The sequence below is a fragment of the Trichoderma breve genome, chromosome 4 (genome assembly GCF_028502605.1).
Source record: "Trichoderma breve strain T069 chromosome 4, whole genome shotgun sequence".
NCBI lineage: Eukaryota > Fungi > Ascomycota > Sordariomycetes > Hypocreales > Hypocreaceae > Trichoderma > Trichoderma breve.
In genome coordinates, this window is record NC_079235.1 from 2,384,617 (window position 1) to 2,400,932 (window position 16,316).

Genomic DNA, 16,316 nt, shown 5'->3' on the forward strand with positions numbered 1-16,316 from the left:
GATCCTGGCGCCGGTCACGAGTTTTCGCGATGCATCATCCCGGCTGCTTTAGGCAGCACACCAGGATCAACGCGTTTCGCGTCGGCATCGTTCCTCTTTCAGCTCCAAACGCCACGTTTGACCGCCAAGATGCTACTGCAATTGGGGAACGTTAGTGGCAGTTCCACGGTCTTAGTGCTACGAAGCGTCGAGCCCGGCTTCGTGATGACATGGAAATAGTTGCTGTGCTTGCTCTAGCTCCCGACGATAGAGACATGTATAAAGCACGCAGATGCTCCCGTTCGTTTTCTAGGCCCAATTCCAAGGCACTTCACTCAATCACGAATCTCTTCTTCTTCTCTCAATTGAACCCAATTCGTCGTGCTGTGCCTCGTTGTTCTCCTTTTCTTCTATCGTCTGTTCTTCGTCTTCGAAATATTCAATTGCCTCACCGTGCAAGATTTCTTTCTGTGTCTTACTCTACGAAGCCTTCATTTGAGTCAGATTCACCAGCAAGAATGGCTCTCGGAGACTTCCCCAAGCTACCTGCGTCCCAGGCGGACCTGGTAAAATACATTGCTCAGAACCCAGACAAGCCTATGGTGGAAATCATGGAGCCGTATCGCAAGTTCGAAGCTCACTTGCGCTCTGTTTTCGCACAAGATCGACAAAACCCTATCCTCGATGATCCTTACCTCAATGTTGTGCCTCTCTTTACTGATGATACCAAGGACATCACTGTCCGTGCCCGAGACCTAGCCTCTGAGTCGGAGGAGGAAAAGTCCAAGTACATCATGGCTTTGCCGGATGACAAGCGTCGTCCCCACGGATCACCAGCAACTGTTGCCGACCTGACCGAGTTTCAAAAGAACTTTAACATATTCTCAGAGTCTTCTCTCGCTGAACTCGACTGGAACAACGTTGTGGCAGCTGGCTCCTCTGTCGTCAACACGCTGCTACCGGTTCCCAAAGAGTTTAATACGAACAAGAGGAAGCTTCGCGAGTATTATCATGAGAAGTTTTGCCCTGCATCCGACGTTGACCTCTTCTTATACGGTCTCACCCACGAAGAAGCCATCGAAAAGATTAAGCAGATTGAGCAGTCTATTCGTGATTCCATCTTAAGCGAAGTCACTGTTGTTCGCACGAAATACGCCATCACCATTGCCAGCCAATATCCTGTTCGGCATGTGCAGGTAAGCATAACCCCCCTCCACATGCAGATCCAGTCAGCATTCTCATCCAGGCTTCCGACAGGTCGTTCTCCGTGTCTACAAGTCAATCAGTGAAATCTTGACCGGTTTCGATATTGATGCCGCTGGCGCTGCGTACAATGGCAAGCAGGTTTACGTGGCTCCCAGAACTCTCGGCAGCATTATTACTCAGATCAATCACGTGGATCTCACCAGACGCAGTCCTTCTTATGAGAACCGTTTGTCCAAGTATTCTCACCGGAATTTCGAAGTCTACTGGCCGGAGCTCGACAGATCACGCGTGGACCCGACAATCTTTGAGAGAAGCTTCCAGCGAACATTGGGACTTGCCCGTCTGCTCGTCTTGGAACGACTTCCAACCACGCATGCTCGCGATGCGTATCTCAACAAGAGGCGTCAAGAGCGTGGCAGGCCCGCGCTACAACGCAGTCACTTCCACCTCCAAGGAAACCTCAAGTCCTACCACGAAGACGAGGTTGCCGATTGGCTCTCGGAGGAAGACATTAGCAACTACCACACTTTTACTGTTCCCTATGGCGAGAAATTCAACGCAAAGCGAATTGAGAAGCTGTGCTACACTAGAGATCTACTTCTCAACGCTGAATGGAATCAGCCAAAGGAGCGTGAAGTGTATTTGCATCGCCACCCTGCATTCTTTGGACGGGTGGAGGATGTGATTGAAGATTGCTGTGGTAGCTGCCCTAAACCGGTGACTCCAGAAGAAATCGAAGCCGCCGAGAAGGAGGCAGAGATTTACATCTCTGGCAAGGTCACGTTCCTCATTGACGATCCCGGCAGGCAGCAGATCGGATCGTTCAATCCTTTGACGGAGCAAGACTGGACTGACATGGCTTACATCGGCAACACTGCTAGACTATTCCAATCAATTGCTGAAAACGATGCTGAAGACGTCTTGAATTGGCTCTCTCAAGAAGGCGCGGATCCGAATCAGAGGGACTATACCGGACGGGCCCCGCTTCATCTCGCGGCCATGGTTTCTTCTCCAGAAGTTGTCCGCCATCTAGTTGATCACGGCGCTCGCCTAACAGCTCGTCTTGCGGACGGCAAAACGGCTCTGCATCTTGCCGCCGCCAGAGGTCATGCTGAGATCATCAAAATTTTGATGGACAAGAGTGACGAGAACGAAGAAGCTGAAGAAGACAGGAAAGACAGGAAGCGCAAAGCCACCAGAGCCCAAGGGTCTGAGAACAAGGAAGACGCTCAGAAGTCATCTGAGGACGCCGAGAATGCAGAGGAAGACTCGGATGTTGAGCTTGTGGATAACGCCGAAACAGAGACAGAGGTGCACTCTATCGTCACTGGATCTTTTGTCAAGGTGGAAAAGAACAAGGAGGACAAGGAGGAGTCCGCGCTCGAAGAACCCGAGGACGGACCAGACTTCTACCAGATCAACGTCCTTGCGTGGGATATCCCATGCTCTCCCCTCCATCTCGCTATTGCTGGAGGACATGAAGATGCTGTAAAGGCTCTTTGCGATGTGAGTATCATGAGAACTTTCCTATACCCTATGCATCATGCTTTGTTATTATTGTTTCTAATGCAAATTAGTACGGTGCCGACTCTATCCTTCCAGTCAAATTCCTGTCTACCAACATGCACTCGAATTTGGCTGGCGCTATTCTAACCATGACACTTGCATTGTCGCTGCCGTCAGAGAAGGCCAGGTCTATGGCGCAGTTGCTTCTCAAGCTGGGTGCCACATGTTCCCAGGCAGATGCTGATGGATGTACCGTCTTCCATCGCTATGTCGACAGCGGCAATGTAGACATGGTTGAAACTCTCATCGACAACGACCCAAGGGGTGTTCAGGCGGCCATCAACCATTTGTTCTTTTCTGGCTACATGTGGAGACCTGACATTATATCACCACTTCAGTCTGCTCTCGAAAAAGGCGATCCTATTCTCGTCCTCAAGGTTCTGAACGCAGGAGCCTCGGTCGAGATCGACTTTGATGCCTGGCTAAAGTCAGCAAAGGTGGCTCCCTCTCAGACCAGCAATCTCGGAAACCTGGAACAAACAAAGAAGAGATACGAGGAATCTATAGAGCAGCCTTTGATCGCTGCGATTCGGTCAGGCAACACCGACTTGGTGATCCAGCTCTTGGAAAGGGGAGCAAATCCCAATTCGGTCACTCGTGAGACCCAGTACGCGTTAGCGAATGATTCTCAGCGCAACTGGACTAAGGGAACCACCGCATTGGACATGGTCAAGCATCTTATAACGAAATTGCGCGAATACACTGGAGAAAAGACTGCGTTGAGAGAGCCTGAGAAACAGCCAGGTATCGACTCTTACTTGGAAAAATTTGAGCCTGGTACCTATCAACATTGGCTAGTTGCTTTCAAGGTCAAATCGGCTCAAGATAGGTACCAAACCGAAAAAGACAATTACGAGAAAGAGGTGCGGAGAGTGGCTGAGCGCAGAGGAAATGCTGAAAAAGCAAAGGCCATCGAGGAGTCCATTTCTGATCTCGTTAAGCTTGAGAGCACCCTTATTGCCAAAGGCGCGCTGGTATTCAGTGAACTCTACCCAGACATCAAGATGGAGAACCGCCACAACTACAGCTACATCCCTCCCGAACCCCCAAAGGTTACAGCGTTTGAGTATAACTTCCTGTTCAATGGAGACAACGACATGACCGAGGGGAAGAAGGATGGATATATTCAATTGTAAGCCCACGAATCCACTTATTCTGTACTTTTAGCATAAAACTAACACTTGGGATTAGGATGCAGGCAGCCTGGACTGGAGATATCGGGACAATCAAATCCCTAACGCTCCAAGCTTGGGGCCCTAACAATGAGCATGCACCGCTTAATATGGCTATTTTTGATGACAGCCGTAACTCTCCATTCTCCATTGCCTACCTTCGCGGCCACTATCACACTGCTAAGGCCATCCTGGAGATTATTAGGGCCCAGTGGTCGGCACCCGAAAAGGAAAAAGTCCGCTACAAGATGCAGTCCCGAGATGAAGACGATGAGGATGAAGAAGAGGAAGACGACGAAGGGGATTCAGACAATGAGCTTCGAATTGTCTCAGAGACGATTGACCAAGCCTTCACCATTGATGATATTGGCAAAGTCTCTATGCAGGTCAAATCTCACACCAGGCCCATCGATGTAATCCGAGCCCATGCACCAGGTATCGCCAAGAAGAAAGACGGATCGATTCAATTTGGCGCCACCCAAAGTCTCTTCGTACATGCCATCAACGATGAGGACACGGCTGGTCTGAAAGTCCTTCTAGGACTGGTGAGTGAGTACGAGCAGACAGAGACGACTGGAGACGAAGACGAGTCTGTTAAGAGATTCAACCTGGAATCCAATGACTTCCTTTCAGCAGTGCAAAGCGGGAACACGGAAGCTCTCAGCCTTCTTATTAAGCGAACCGGCGCAGGAATTCCCTTGGACCATCTCGTCAAGAAGAGCGGAGCCGAGTTGAAGCAAAAGCCTCGCTTCTACCAAGGACTGACGGTTTATGGAAAGAAGAGGTATGAAGATTCCATCCAGTATTGATGAGCATATGGTGACTGACATTATTATAGAAAGGATTGGGCACAGGCCGGGCGAAACATGGTCGTCAGGACCACCGGCCTTCAAACGCCGCCTCTTCTTCATGCGGCACTCGGTGGTCGCATTGACGCAGTCGAATTCTTCTTGAGCGATAAGCCCCATCGTCTATATAGCGAGTTTGCCAAGTCCAAGGCCGCCGCTGAGGATCCCCGGCTCAAGCATCTCATCCAAAGCCCAGTCGGCTTTGACCGGGTCATATCCAAGTGGCTTGGCGCAGACAGTAAGCGTTCTTCTTTGTATAAGAGAATGAGAGACGGCATGTATGCTAACAGACGGGTTCACTAGATGATTTCGTGCTACATACGGCCATATTGGCAGCACCTTCCAAGAACTCCATCGAGCTGGTCAAATATTTAATCGAGTCCTACCCGGAGTCGCTTGAAAAGAAGACATCCAACGGCGATACGCCTCTGTTCATTGCCTGTCGTCTCGGCTACGTCCATTTTGCCAAGCTATTAATCGGCGCAAACGCCGACCAAGCTACCCGCAACCATATGGGAGAGAACATCTTGCATGCGGCCGTAGCCGGCAATCCAAAGGCAGCTAGCCTTCGTCGCCTTCTCGACATTATCGATCCCGGTCTTCGAAGTCACTTGTTTACGGAGCGCAAAAGCCTGCAGGCGAATGGTCTGACGCCGCTACATGCTTGGATCTCTCAAGCTTCCGGTGTGGTTAACGATGATTCCGCCGTGTACTCAAGGCGCAGGAGATACTACTACCATCACCAGCCGTCGTCGCCCTATTCTAGAACGGAGGATGTTGTGGACATGCTGAAGCTCATGTTGGAATATTCCAAGGGTGAGGAACTGGACATGCTCAACGGCGCTGGTGACACCTGTCTCCACACTGCCATCATGCAGAGAATGGTCTCCATCGTCAAGATCCTCATCGACTTCAAGCCTCAGCTCCTGTACAGAGAGAACGCCGTCGGGCGCACGCCTGCCGAGGTGGCACAGGACAAGGTCACGGCCGACCAGTTTGCCCAAAAGACCAAACTGCAAAGTACGCGAACCGACAAGCTCGACACCTGGCCGACCCAGGCCGCCAGCACTTTTATCAAGTGCTCGACCATCGAGGGCCTGAGCGACGAACAGCTTCGAGAGAAGGTCGTCGAGCTCGGCCTCAGCGGCCAATACCAGCCTGCTCAGGTCGCTGCCATCATCGGCCTAGTCGGACTCGCGCCGAGCCAGGAGACACTCCCCGATACGGCTCGCAACACCGTCATCTGGGACCTCTGCAAGACCTGCATGGACAAGAACCCCGGCAAGCGCCGCCTCGTCAGCCTCAACGAGGCCAACGACGTCGCCAAGAGACTCGGGGAGAAGCACACCGCCTCGCGATACTTCTCCATCCAGGCTCGCGCAGACGACGATGATGAGGAGCCCAAGGACGATGCGGATGAGAAGGATACGAGGGATTTCGCAGCCCAGCAGCTGTCTTCGAAATTGGGTAGGGCTTGGAGGTTCAACAGCTTTGTCGGCAAAGATTTTGGTCTTGAAAGGTGCGACGAGTGCAAGTCGTACCATGATGGACTGTGCAAATGATTGTAAGCCTGCTCTTCGCAGTTTAGATTTAGCTATATATGGGTAGAGTGAAACAATGACGAACAAGAAGATTTCGAACACCCACGCGTTGAATTATAAGCTTATTCCTTAGCATCTGCCATTATAGCTATATTTTCTCTAGGATTTACTGCTATATCTATATTTCTCTATCAAATGCTATTATATTTATATTTTTCTATCAACTGCTACTAGATCTATTTTTCTCTAGTAGTTGCTAGTATAGTTATATATTTTTAATATTTACTACTACAACTGTATTTGTCTAGTATTTACTATTGAGCTGATTGGGTGCTCATATTGCTGGATTTATCACTCTGTGGTCTTGCTTTTTTCTGACCTCCACTTCACGGCATAGATTTAGCTATATATGAGTACCCAGAATGAGACAACGATGAACATGAAGAACAAATACACAATGAGATTGTAAAATCATGAACTACTATATATCGATATTGAGATATTTGAACAATGTGATTTCTTTTCGTTTTCGCATGACAAACTTGATGAGAGAGTGGTGAAACCAACCTCGCTCTCCACGCAAGGAACACTTTCCAACATGTTACATATTTTCCAATCTAGCCACTGACAAAGCTGGCCAATCGGATCCGCAGCCCAAATCATCTTACAAGGTTACACGAGCCAGCTCACGACCTAATAGTAACGGACAGTTCGGGGAGCACCATCGCCCCAAAGTCCAACCACAGACAGCACAAAGGCGGCGGCGGCAAAGCCGGTCTTGACGAGATATGCCCTTGCAGTACCCTCAACGTTGGCTCTGACTTCCTCGCCATTAACATCCTCTAGCTCAGACTCGCTGGGCAGGTCTCCCTCGCTGTGCGAATCGCCCAAGACCTCATAGCTCGCTTCCATCCGGGCTCTAGATGAGGTGGTCTTGCGTGCGCTAGTAGGCTTCGAAGCTGTTGCAGCCGGCTGGGGAAGGTATCCGGGCACTACAACCGACAGCACAGCCAGAATGGACGTATAGAACAGGTACGGGTGGCGAGCGTAGCGCGGGGAGCAGACGAACGACAGGAAGAGCGGGGCAGCTGCCAGAGACGAGAGGGCGAGGACGGGAAGACGCAGCGAAGATTGCAGTGAGGTCAAGGCGTGAGCGGCGGAAGACGACGAGGGTAGCTGGAGGAGAGTTGGGAGAGTGACGGCTGAGACGGTATACGAGACGCCCTGCGATGGCACCGAGAAAGTCAGCAACGAATTCTTATTGCACGAGCACAGCGAAAGCCATGAGTAATCCATAGCGAATGCGATTGTGTCCTGCCCGCTGCCGTTCCCCATCCTCTGAATTCCACAGAGCTGAAGCTGTCGCTTTGAACTGGCCGGGGGCTGAATGCGATGCAGCCGAACATGCGACTCGAGGAGGGGGAGGGGCAGCAGCCGGGCTTTTTTCGCCGTCTTGCTACAGAGACAGAACACATTGAAAAAGCTAGGAAATGATGGCGAAACTTACCGTCAACAGCCCGAGGGACACGGTGCCCACGAATTTGAGGACCGAGATCCCCTTTGCCATGGTGATTGAATTGTGTACTGTGTTGGTGTATGTGCTGTTGCGAACAAAGTTGTGTCTTGTGAGAGAAGCAAAAAGTGGGAGCTATTCAGAGTTTCGGAAGAGAATTGAGTTAAAAGAGGCGCCAGAAGCAGAAAAATCGGGTGGTCGCAAAAAGATAACGCCGTGCCTGCCTTATTGAACAAGCTGGGTGCAGATAAGGCAGTGACACTGGTTGGACGTCACGTCATGCTCTTTGGGAAGCAACGAACGGGAGCTATTAGTTTGTTAGCAAATAGGCCTAATAGCAATTGAATGTTAGGCAGTAGCTAGTACTGCGAATCGCTGCTTCCTCGTCTGGCCTCATGGAGCACTTTTCCCGGCAGTGAATGGGAACAAGTTGAAAGTCACTTTAGTGGGGCGCTAACAACAGCTCTGAGGTCTCCACTTAATGCGGGTGATTCACGTGCCTGGGCAAACAGCTTTGCGGTGCCACAGCTGCAATTTTTCTTTTCTCTCTTAAAAACTCTCTCTTGCATATATCAAGCTCAAGTTTGCATTTGAGGTTCGTCTATGGAAGCTTTTCTGATGGCTTGATTCACTCTTTTTCTTCTTTATTTTTCTTCCTTTATTTCTTTTGCCCTTTCTTTTTTTTTATTTTCCATACAACAAACAGCGAATCTCACAGCTGTAAAATAAATGTACGTTTTCTTCACTCTTCTCCAATCGCATTTCCTCACGCGCCGACATCACGCAAACAAAACAAACATCTCCTTCTCCTCACCTTTATATGATGAACAACCTTGCACCCATATTCTTTTAGGAAGAGCCGTCTGAGACTGCCTCCGATTGGCCGGTGCGAGCTTCCCCCCTGGGAGGCTTGTATCTGTCGGTCCTTTGGTCGCTTCCAGCAGGGCCGTCGTGGGATTCCGCGTCCAGTTTGCATCGTCATATGCGCAACTGGGCGTTCCGCGGCGGTCGTGCTGGCGGCGGTGGGGGTCGTAGTGCTTATAACTGGGTTTCTGAAAAAAAGAGTTGAAGACTTGTTGTGATTTTTTGCATACGTTTTACAATACATGCTTTACTCGAACGAGTGCTAACTCACTCTTGATAGTTGAATCAAACAGGTCGACGACAACAAGGCGGTCTTCAAGAGGACATAGCCGTCCGATAATCATATCTGGTCATCAATTCGTCATCTTTTGTAGTTTCCTCCACGCAAATAGTTTCCGTAATATGTATATGATACAATACAATACCATGCTTTCATCTCAGAACAATATTTCCGTTTCATCGCTCGTCTTGCCTTAACGCCCGTGACCCTTTTGTAGCTCGCATTAAACATCACTATCGTCACTGTCTAGCAACGCAGGTCTTGTGCGTCGCCTCCTGTTAGTTGGTGCCGCCTCTTCAGACGCTTCTCTCGCTCGGCCTTGCATCCTGGACGGGCCAGCAAGCGCATGCAAGTCTGGAACTCCATCGCTTTCTTGGGTTGCCGTGAATTGAGTTGGCACAAAATAGGGTTTGCTTGCCCCTGCTCGCGGCGTCCGTTCATTCGGCTTTATGGGAGATGTTGCTTCGGAATCAAACATGCTGGATGTTGCTTGGTCGTCTCCAACGACGAAATCTACCAAGTCGGCTCCGTCATCCGAGTCGCTCTCGTCTAGCAGATCACTATCCCTTTCGCAATCATCTCCAATCTCATCACTGCCAATGGCAGCTTTCCGTGAAGTCTTTCCTTTTGACTTGGAATTCAGTCTTTTTTGTCTTTTGGCTTCGCTGAGTCGAGGCGGCAGCCCGGGCTCTTCCTCTTCCTCTTCAATGTCTATCTCAAGATCGGAGTCAAACAAATCTTCGTCTCCCGAGTCCAACACACGCCGAGCGGCAGACTGAGGGTTCTTTTTGGGCTGAGTTTTTTTGGATTGAGTCTTTTTAGGCTGAGTCTTTTCGGTCGAGACTTTTCGCCTCTTCGGCTGCTGGACCTCAAATACCAAGGAGTCATCATCTGATTCGACTTCAATGGCCTGTCGCTTTTTGCCGTCTGCTGCAGCTTCATCATCGCTCGCATCTGTCTCACCATTATCAGAATACACAAATGGCTTTACGGGAATTTCAAGATAGTCGCTCGTGTCCACGTCGCTACGGGGCCTCACGAGGCTATCAGCATCCCCCAGCTTTTGCAGCAGCTTGACGCAACGTTTTGTATAAGCCCCATGAGGGACGAAGGCAGTCGGGCGTAGCTGTCGTTGCAGCTTTGGATGAGCTTCCATACTCGGCAGATCAGCTTCGTCAGTCACGTTGCGGTTAAATGGTAGATTCCGGTACGTTCGCTCGAGCTCGTAAAGTTCATCCGAGCCAAGAACAACACGATCCAATTCAGGAATCGCTGTCAGATCATCTAGTTCGGGATTTCGCTTTGGCTTTGAACTTGACTTGGACACACGCTCTCCCGGGTTTATCGAGACCTTCATAAAATCACTGACTTTTTGAAACCCAGTCTGGACTCCATCCGGCATGTGGAATTTCTTGGGTGGTTTCTTTTTACCCTTGGGAACCTGCCGTTTCTTGGGTTCTGGTAACGACTTGTCCTGAGTATTCTCAACTGGAATCTCAACATGCCGCATGTCCACTTCGGGCCGTATGTCTCGGGGTACAATCCGCGTGGAAAGATCAAATCGAAAGTTGAACCGGCTTCCTTCGCAGATGAGCTTTTGCATCTTTTCGTAGTTATCCTTCGACTTGGCAAACTGTTCTTCCTCTTTCCCCCTCATCAGGAGCAGCGCAATGTTACCTGCTCGCTTTCTTCCCGTTCTGCCCATGCGCTGCAGCATGCGAATTGGAGACGCCGAAGAGTCATAGCAGACAATAAGATCAACCTGGCCAATGTCCAACCCTTCTTCTCCAATGGAAGTGGCAACGAGGACGTTGTAGGCGCCAGTCTTGAACTTTTCGATCGTGTCTATTTGCTGCTTCTGCTTCATGCCCTCGCCGCGCTTACCATCAGCTTGCCCAACAAAGACGGTAGCTTTGATGAGTGGTCGATGAGTATTGAACATGCGCACAATCTCTTCGGCGGAATCACGATACTCGCTGAACACTATCACTCGAGTCCCCTCCCCGTTATCCATGAAATGATTCAAGACGCAATCAGCCAAGGCTGTGAGCTTTGGGTGTCCCACAAAGCCGTCGAGCTTGAGCCACCCAGCAATTTTATCCATCATTTCTTGGAAGCTGGCACTATCGATGATTTGGCGCCTGTACTTGGATCCCTTTTCGCCTTTGTCTTCTTGTTCACTGCGAAAGTCAACCATGTTATCGTAGAAAGGTTTGATACCATGATACTGCAATAATTTGATCGAATGAGCAAGACTCGTTAGCACGCTGAATATTGCCCGCATCATGAACTGGACACCTTGGTTCGCGCGATTCCCACGCGTGGCAAACCACTCCTTCTGTGCCTGTATCAAACCGTACGTTGTCAGAGCCATCGGATTCCGCCCATACCATATATTTTGGGAGCTGAGTTTCTCTGTCAACGGTTTGAGAGCCTCAGTGAAGAGTTCACCGATGAGATTCATCTCGTCCGAAGGGTCAAGGACTATCTGATCTATGTTTCGATCGTGCACGTACTGCCGAATGTCAAGAGACTCCTCGGTTCGGATTTCGCAGTGAGAAATCCCCAAATTGTCAATGACTTCTTGAACTGTCTCAACTTTTGAGCCTGGTGTAGCCGTCAGAGCCAGGACCCGAAAACTGTTGGAAAATCGGCGAATGAGTTTGGTAGCTTTGGCATACGCATATTCGCCCACGGCGCGATGCGCTTCGTCAATGACCATGAGACCAATACTCTTTGGGTCTGCATATCCATGGGAGAGATCATTGAGTAGCGTTTGTGGCGTCATGAAGAAGACTCGTCTCTTTTCCCACTCATCACTCCGCAGAGCTGGAGCAATGTCACCGGTAAGGAGTGTGGTCTCTGATCGAGGTATTCCCGCGATGTTATAACAAGCATCAATCTGCTGCGTTACAAGTGGCTTTGTCGGCGCTACAAAGACGATTTTGGCTGTCTTCGTCCAGCGGTAAAAGTTGAGCATCACTGTAGCAGCAATAAACGTCTTTCCCAGACCAGTCGGCAGCGCTACCAGCGTATTGTTGAACAGGCTGTTTCTGACAATGCTGAACTGATAGTCTCGAGTTGGCCCCAGATTTGTTGGATACACCCAAGTCTTCAATGCCTCTCTATCAAGCTGATGAGGGCTAGGAGGTTCAGGGGGCAGATCCGCGCGATAGACCCTGGTAGTTGTAGTCTGAGATGGGCGAGGAGCATCTTCCGTCGCCGCATGGCCACCCCATAACGTGGTTTGTCGCAAAGTACCGGAATTCGTGCGGCTGAAGCCATTGCGAGCTGTTGGTACAGGCTTTGCTGGGCCCCTGGCAATCTGCCTCACTGGCTCTGGTGAAGAAAAGGCATCCGAAGGCAAATCATTCAGCTCCTGTGCTGCCCATTGCTGCTTATTCAGGTCACCGGCGCTATTCTTAGAGCCACTCGAAGAAGATGTAGACACAAGCTTCCCTCCATTAGATGAAGATTCTTGATCAAAGGCAGCCAGAATGTCCTCATCAGCAATATCGTCATCAAAATCGTCGGAATCCATGGCGACCAGAAGCCATGTAGTACCATACAATATGGTCGCTGAGAGGTTAAAAAGTTTCCAGTTTCATGTCTCTGAAATATCCTTCAGGCCATTAGTAGGTGGTGAGTAACTGATATAATTTCCGTGCGATGGCGATGCTGGCCTCGTAAATACTAAGATGCTCATCCTGTAGTATTTCAGGCAGCATGTCGCCAATGTGACGCGCCAAACAACCACCAGGACGCGAAAACGGTACCACATCACGTGACTTAAATGGACTGTAATTTACAAAGTGCAGCGGCCGGAATATCTTGGTCGAGAGGTACCTCTGTATCTCTGTACTTTGGCATTGACAAAGTTCCTTTGAGACCTGCTCGAACTTAGCCACAAAGGAAATAGAAAAGGGATTTTGAACATATTTGATTCACTCAAAGAGACTTCTCAAAGCTCTTTGCTTTTTTCAAAGACGAACAACAATCACTGCAGTATCTATTTATAGTCTCTTAATCTACCTTTCACTTGCCCAGGTTCCTACCTTATGCAAACAAAGGTACACGCTCGTTCCTGTGAGATCCAAAGGCATTCGGAACAAATCTAGGCAGCCACTAGGCTTCATTAGGCAATAGTGCACGCCTGGAGAAAATCCGGCTGCCTGCCTGCCTAGTACCTCGCAGGCTTAGCACTTAACTGACTTTCTCAGCGGGTCCCGAAACAAACATCAAATCCTCTACATACACCAGTCCAAGCCTTGTTTTCTTCTTCTACAACTATTCTCCAAGGCGAGGCTGCACGACAACGCTGCCTGCGCATCTACGGAGTGTTCTCGTACGACTCCCTCAAGCACAAGACGCAGGTCCTCTCCAAGCGACCAGAATTTCCACCTTCTTTCAACACATCCCGTGCTTTCGAGGAGAATCAGCCGCCGCGAGAGAGTCTCAACAGCCCACCGCGGCTTCGCCTGACCTTCCTGAGCCTCCTGCGCTCTTTCGCCAGGTCAGCGCACCTCTTCGCTGAACCAAAACAACAAAATACATCCCGCGCATCTCAACACACCGAGCCAAACCAGCGTCGCAGCTGCTAGCAAGGAAGGTCAAGTCCCAACCATCGGGGCCGACCCGACGAAGGAACCATCAACTGCGCCGCGCGGGCTCAGCATTCCTCTTTCGCAGCCGACCCTCACACCACACCGTCCAGACTACAAGGTTTTCGTGGACCGTTTGCGACTATGGCTCCTCGCGGGAAAGCTCAGTCGACTCGAGAGGCCCGAAATCCCCTGGGCGCAAAATCAAGCTCTAGGGGCGGCATTCAAAAGCGAAGAGGTCCGACAAGAGTCGACACCGATGGAGATCTCGACATGGATGGCCCATCCAAGCGGCCAAACAGAGGTCCTGCGACTGAAACAAGTGGTGGCAGAGGCAGACCCTCGGGAAGAGGAGGTCCAGGGCCATCTAGAGGGGCTGCCAAGGTTGCTCAAATCGTAATGAAGCAACTTGGAGGCGGTTCTGACTTGGCGTCCCGAGTTTCAAGACCCAGAGGTCGAGGTGGCCAAATCGAAGGGCTTACCTGGCTAAGGGTCCGTGGCCTCAAACAAAGCAAGGCTGCGTCCAACTCAGATGGGGGGCTCTCTGACCTGCTGAGCTTCCTGGAAAGGAAAGCTTCTTCTCTCGGAACTGGACGGAAACGACACATTACGATTCGAAAGGTAAGCCAATCATTGACGATTAAAGCAGGGGTGCCAACTTGAACCGACGTCTCAGCTGCTTCTTTGGCGACTGGAAGTCACACATCTCCGGGGAGATCCCTGACGTCGAATTTATTTCGCCCCAGCGCTTGAGGTTGAATACTATTTTCTTTTTCTTGGTTGCTAACCCGCCATAGTCACACAGAGCTGGGGAATTCGTTTTTGTGGGGGCCAATAAGGAGGATGCGGAGGAACTTCTCAAGCTCAACACGTTCACATTTGCCGGCGTTCAGCTGGAGGTGGTGGAGTCTAATGGTGATTTTGAGCCGTCAAGCAAGGCGACAGAGTCACCAGAGACGGCAGAACTACGCGCAAAACTTCAGTCGATTCTCAGCCAACGCTATATCGGTGAAAACAAACTACTCAAGCTCGACGCTCTTGCCTCTGACCCTGAGCTGGTCACTCTTGGCATGTTCGAAAACCGAGAGAGGGCACTCAAGACCTTCAAGGGCCTCATGGCGATCTGCGATGGTCTCTTCAAGACGGCTCAGGAAAAGAAGGATGCGATTCACAGCATCAGCCTCGCTAATAACAGCATTGACAATGTTATTCAGGTGGAGTCCGTGGCAGTATCGTTCCCACAGCTAAAGAATCTCGATATGAGTGGCAACCAAGTTAGCAACATGGACGGACTCCAACGATGGAAGGGGAAGTTCAAGGAGCTCGAGACCATTTACATGACCGGGAATCCGATCGAGGGGACGGACGTCAACTATAAGACTACTCTGCTCGAATGGTTCCCCAAGCTCCAAAACATCAACGGGGTTGAGCTTCGCACTGCGCAGCAGATCGCTGAGCAAGAGGCTGCCCGTCTACCAAAACCGATCCCGCAGAGCGGTCCCGACTTCCGGGACGTCAACGGCATCGGCGAACAATTCCTGCTCGATTTTTTCACAGCATACGACACCAATCGTGAAGGACTTATAGCCAGGCTATATGACGCTGGCAGTCAGTTTTCCCTGGCCGTGGACGCCGTCTCCGTCAGGGATCCAAACGCACCGGCCCCTCTGCCATGGGCGGCCTACATCAAATCATCTCGCAACTTGATGAAAATCAACAGCCACCACGCCAGATCACAACGACTATTCAAGGGGCAACCGGCCATCAACGACCTGTGGAAGGAACTCCCTATGACCAAACACCCCAACATGAAGGAAGAGCTAAGCAAATACATTATGGATTGTCATCCGCTCCCAGGCTTGGCCGACCCCACAGGTCAAAGCCAACTGGGTGTCGATGGCTTAATCCTTGCCGTTCACGGCGAATTCGAAGAGTACGACCAGAAATCAGGAACCACTGGCAAGCGTAGCTTCTCTCGCACTTTTGTGCTCGGACCGGGCCTATCCGGAACCGCTCCGATCAGAGTCGTCAGCGACATGCTGTCTCTGCGAGCGTACAGCCCCCTTCCGAACGTATTTGTTGCGCCTTCACCAGCCCCCGTGGATGCGGCGAACCAGCATCAAGCAATGATCGCCGAGCTGTCAAAACAAACAGGCATGGTGCCTCAGTACTCAGAAATGTGCCTGTCACAAGTCGAATGGGACTTTGGCAGAGCCTTGGTCATCTTCAACGAGAAGAAGGTATGTTTACATTATGAATTCTGTTTTTTTTTCAAGGCTAGTAGCTCACTCGTATCATGATAGGCACAACTACCACCGGAAGCATTCGCACCAGCCGCCTAGCAAGCAGGCTGTTTTGTGCAATGTTCCCATTGCAATAAACCTACCCACATTGGGGTATTGGAGAGGATGGATTGACAGGAGAAACGGGGCAATACTTGTATGGAACTTTGTGTGGGTATAATACATGGTCGGTTATTTATAGAGATCGGTATCTGGGAAGTAGGGGTTCCGTGTTCGTGTATTACATGCGTGGCAAAAGGGGAGGAGAGATGAGGAAACCAGTCTAGAAGCAAGAAATTGCAGACAAAAAAAAGCGCTGCATTGAGGTGGATGATGGGAGAATATACGAATCTTAAAGACCAATAGAACTTGTGCGTGTGTTACCATTCTGTGATATTAAATCGCCTCATCGTAATCAGCTACTCTGAAGGCATCTGTCTCAGTGTTATGACGAATACAACCTG

The 16,316-nt window shown here is 50.3% G+C and overlaps 4 protein-coding genes across 4 annotated transcripts; 2 read left to right on the forward strand and 2 right to left on the reverse strand.

Annotated features, from left to right (window-relative positions):
* Positions 1 to 497: 497 nt before the first annotated feature.
* T069G_06984 (ankyrin repeats (3 copies) domain-containing protein) lies at positions 498 to 6,333 on the forward strand (the record flags this gene model as incomplete). The annotated part of the gene is made up of 6 exons (XM_056174194.1): positions 498 to 1,175; positions 1,237 to 2,691; positions 2,763 to 3,883; positions 3,943 to 4,707; positions 4,762 to 5,009; positions 5,075 to 6,333. The coding sequence occupies 6 exons, from the start codon at positions 498 to 500 to the stop codon at positions 6,331 to 6,333; spliced, it is 5,526 nt and encodes a 1,841-aa protein (XP_056027773.1).
* A 672-nt stretch (positions 6,334 to 7,005) lies between these two features.
* Positions 7,006 to 7,879, reverse strand: T069G_06985 (uncharacterized protein; the record flags this gene model as incomplete). The annotated part of the gene is made up of 2 exons (XM_056174195.1): positions 7,006 to 7,536; positions 7,820 to 7,879. 2 exons carry the CDS (start codon positions 7,877 to 7,879, stop codon positions 7,006 to 7,008), a joined length of 591 nt encoding a protein of 196 aa, XP_056027774.1.
* A 1,313-nt stretch (positions 7,880 to 9,192) lies between these two features.
* T069G_06986 (type III restriction enzyme, res subunit domain-containing protein) lies at positions 9,193 to 12,510 on the reverse strand (the record flags this gene model as incomplete). Its single annotated transcript, XM_056174196.1, has 5 exons — positions 9,193 to 9,680; positions 9,732 to 9,762; positions 9,847 to 9,869; positions 9,933 to 12,016; positions 12,074 to 12,510. The coding sequence occupies 5 exons, from the start codon at positions 12,508 to 12,510 to the stop codon at positions 9,193 to 9,195; spliced, it is 3,063 nt and encodes a 1,020-aa protein (XP_056027775.1).
* Positions 12,511 to 13,714: 1,204 nt separating this feature from the next.
* On the forward strand, positions 13,715 to 15,912 carry T069G_06987 (uncharacterized protein; the record flags this gene model as incomplete). The annotated part of the gene is made up of 3 exons (XM_056174197.1): positions 13,715 to 14,191; positions 14,368 to 15,810; positions 15,874 to 15,912. The coding sequence occupies 3 exons, from the start codon at positions 13,715 to 13,717 to the stop codon at positions 15,910 to 15,912; spliced, it is 1,959 nt and encodes a 652-aa protein (XP_056027776.1).
* Positions 15,913 to 16,316: the final 404 nt, after the last annotated feature.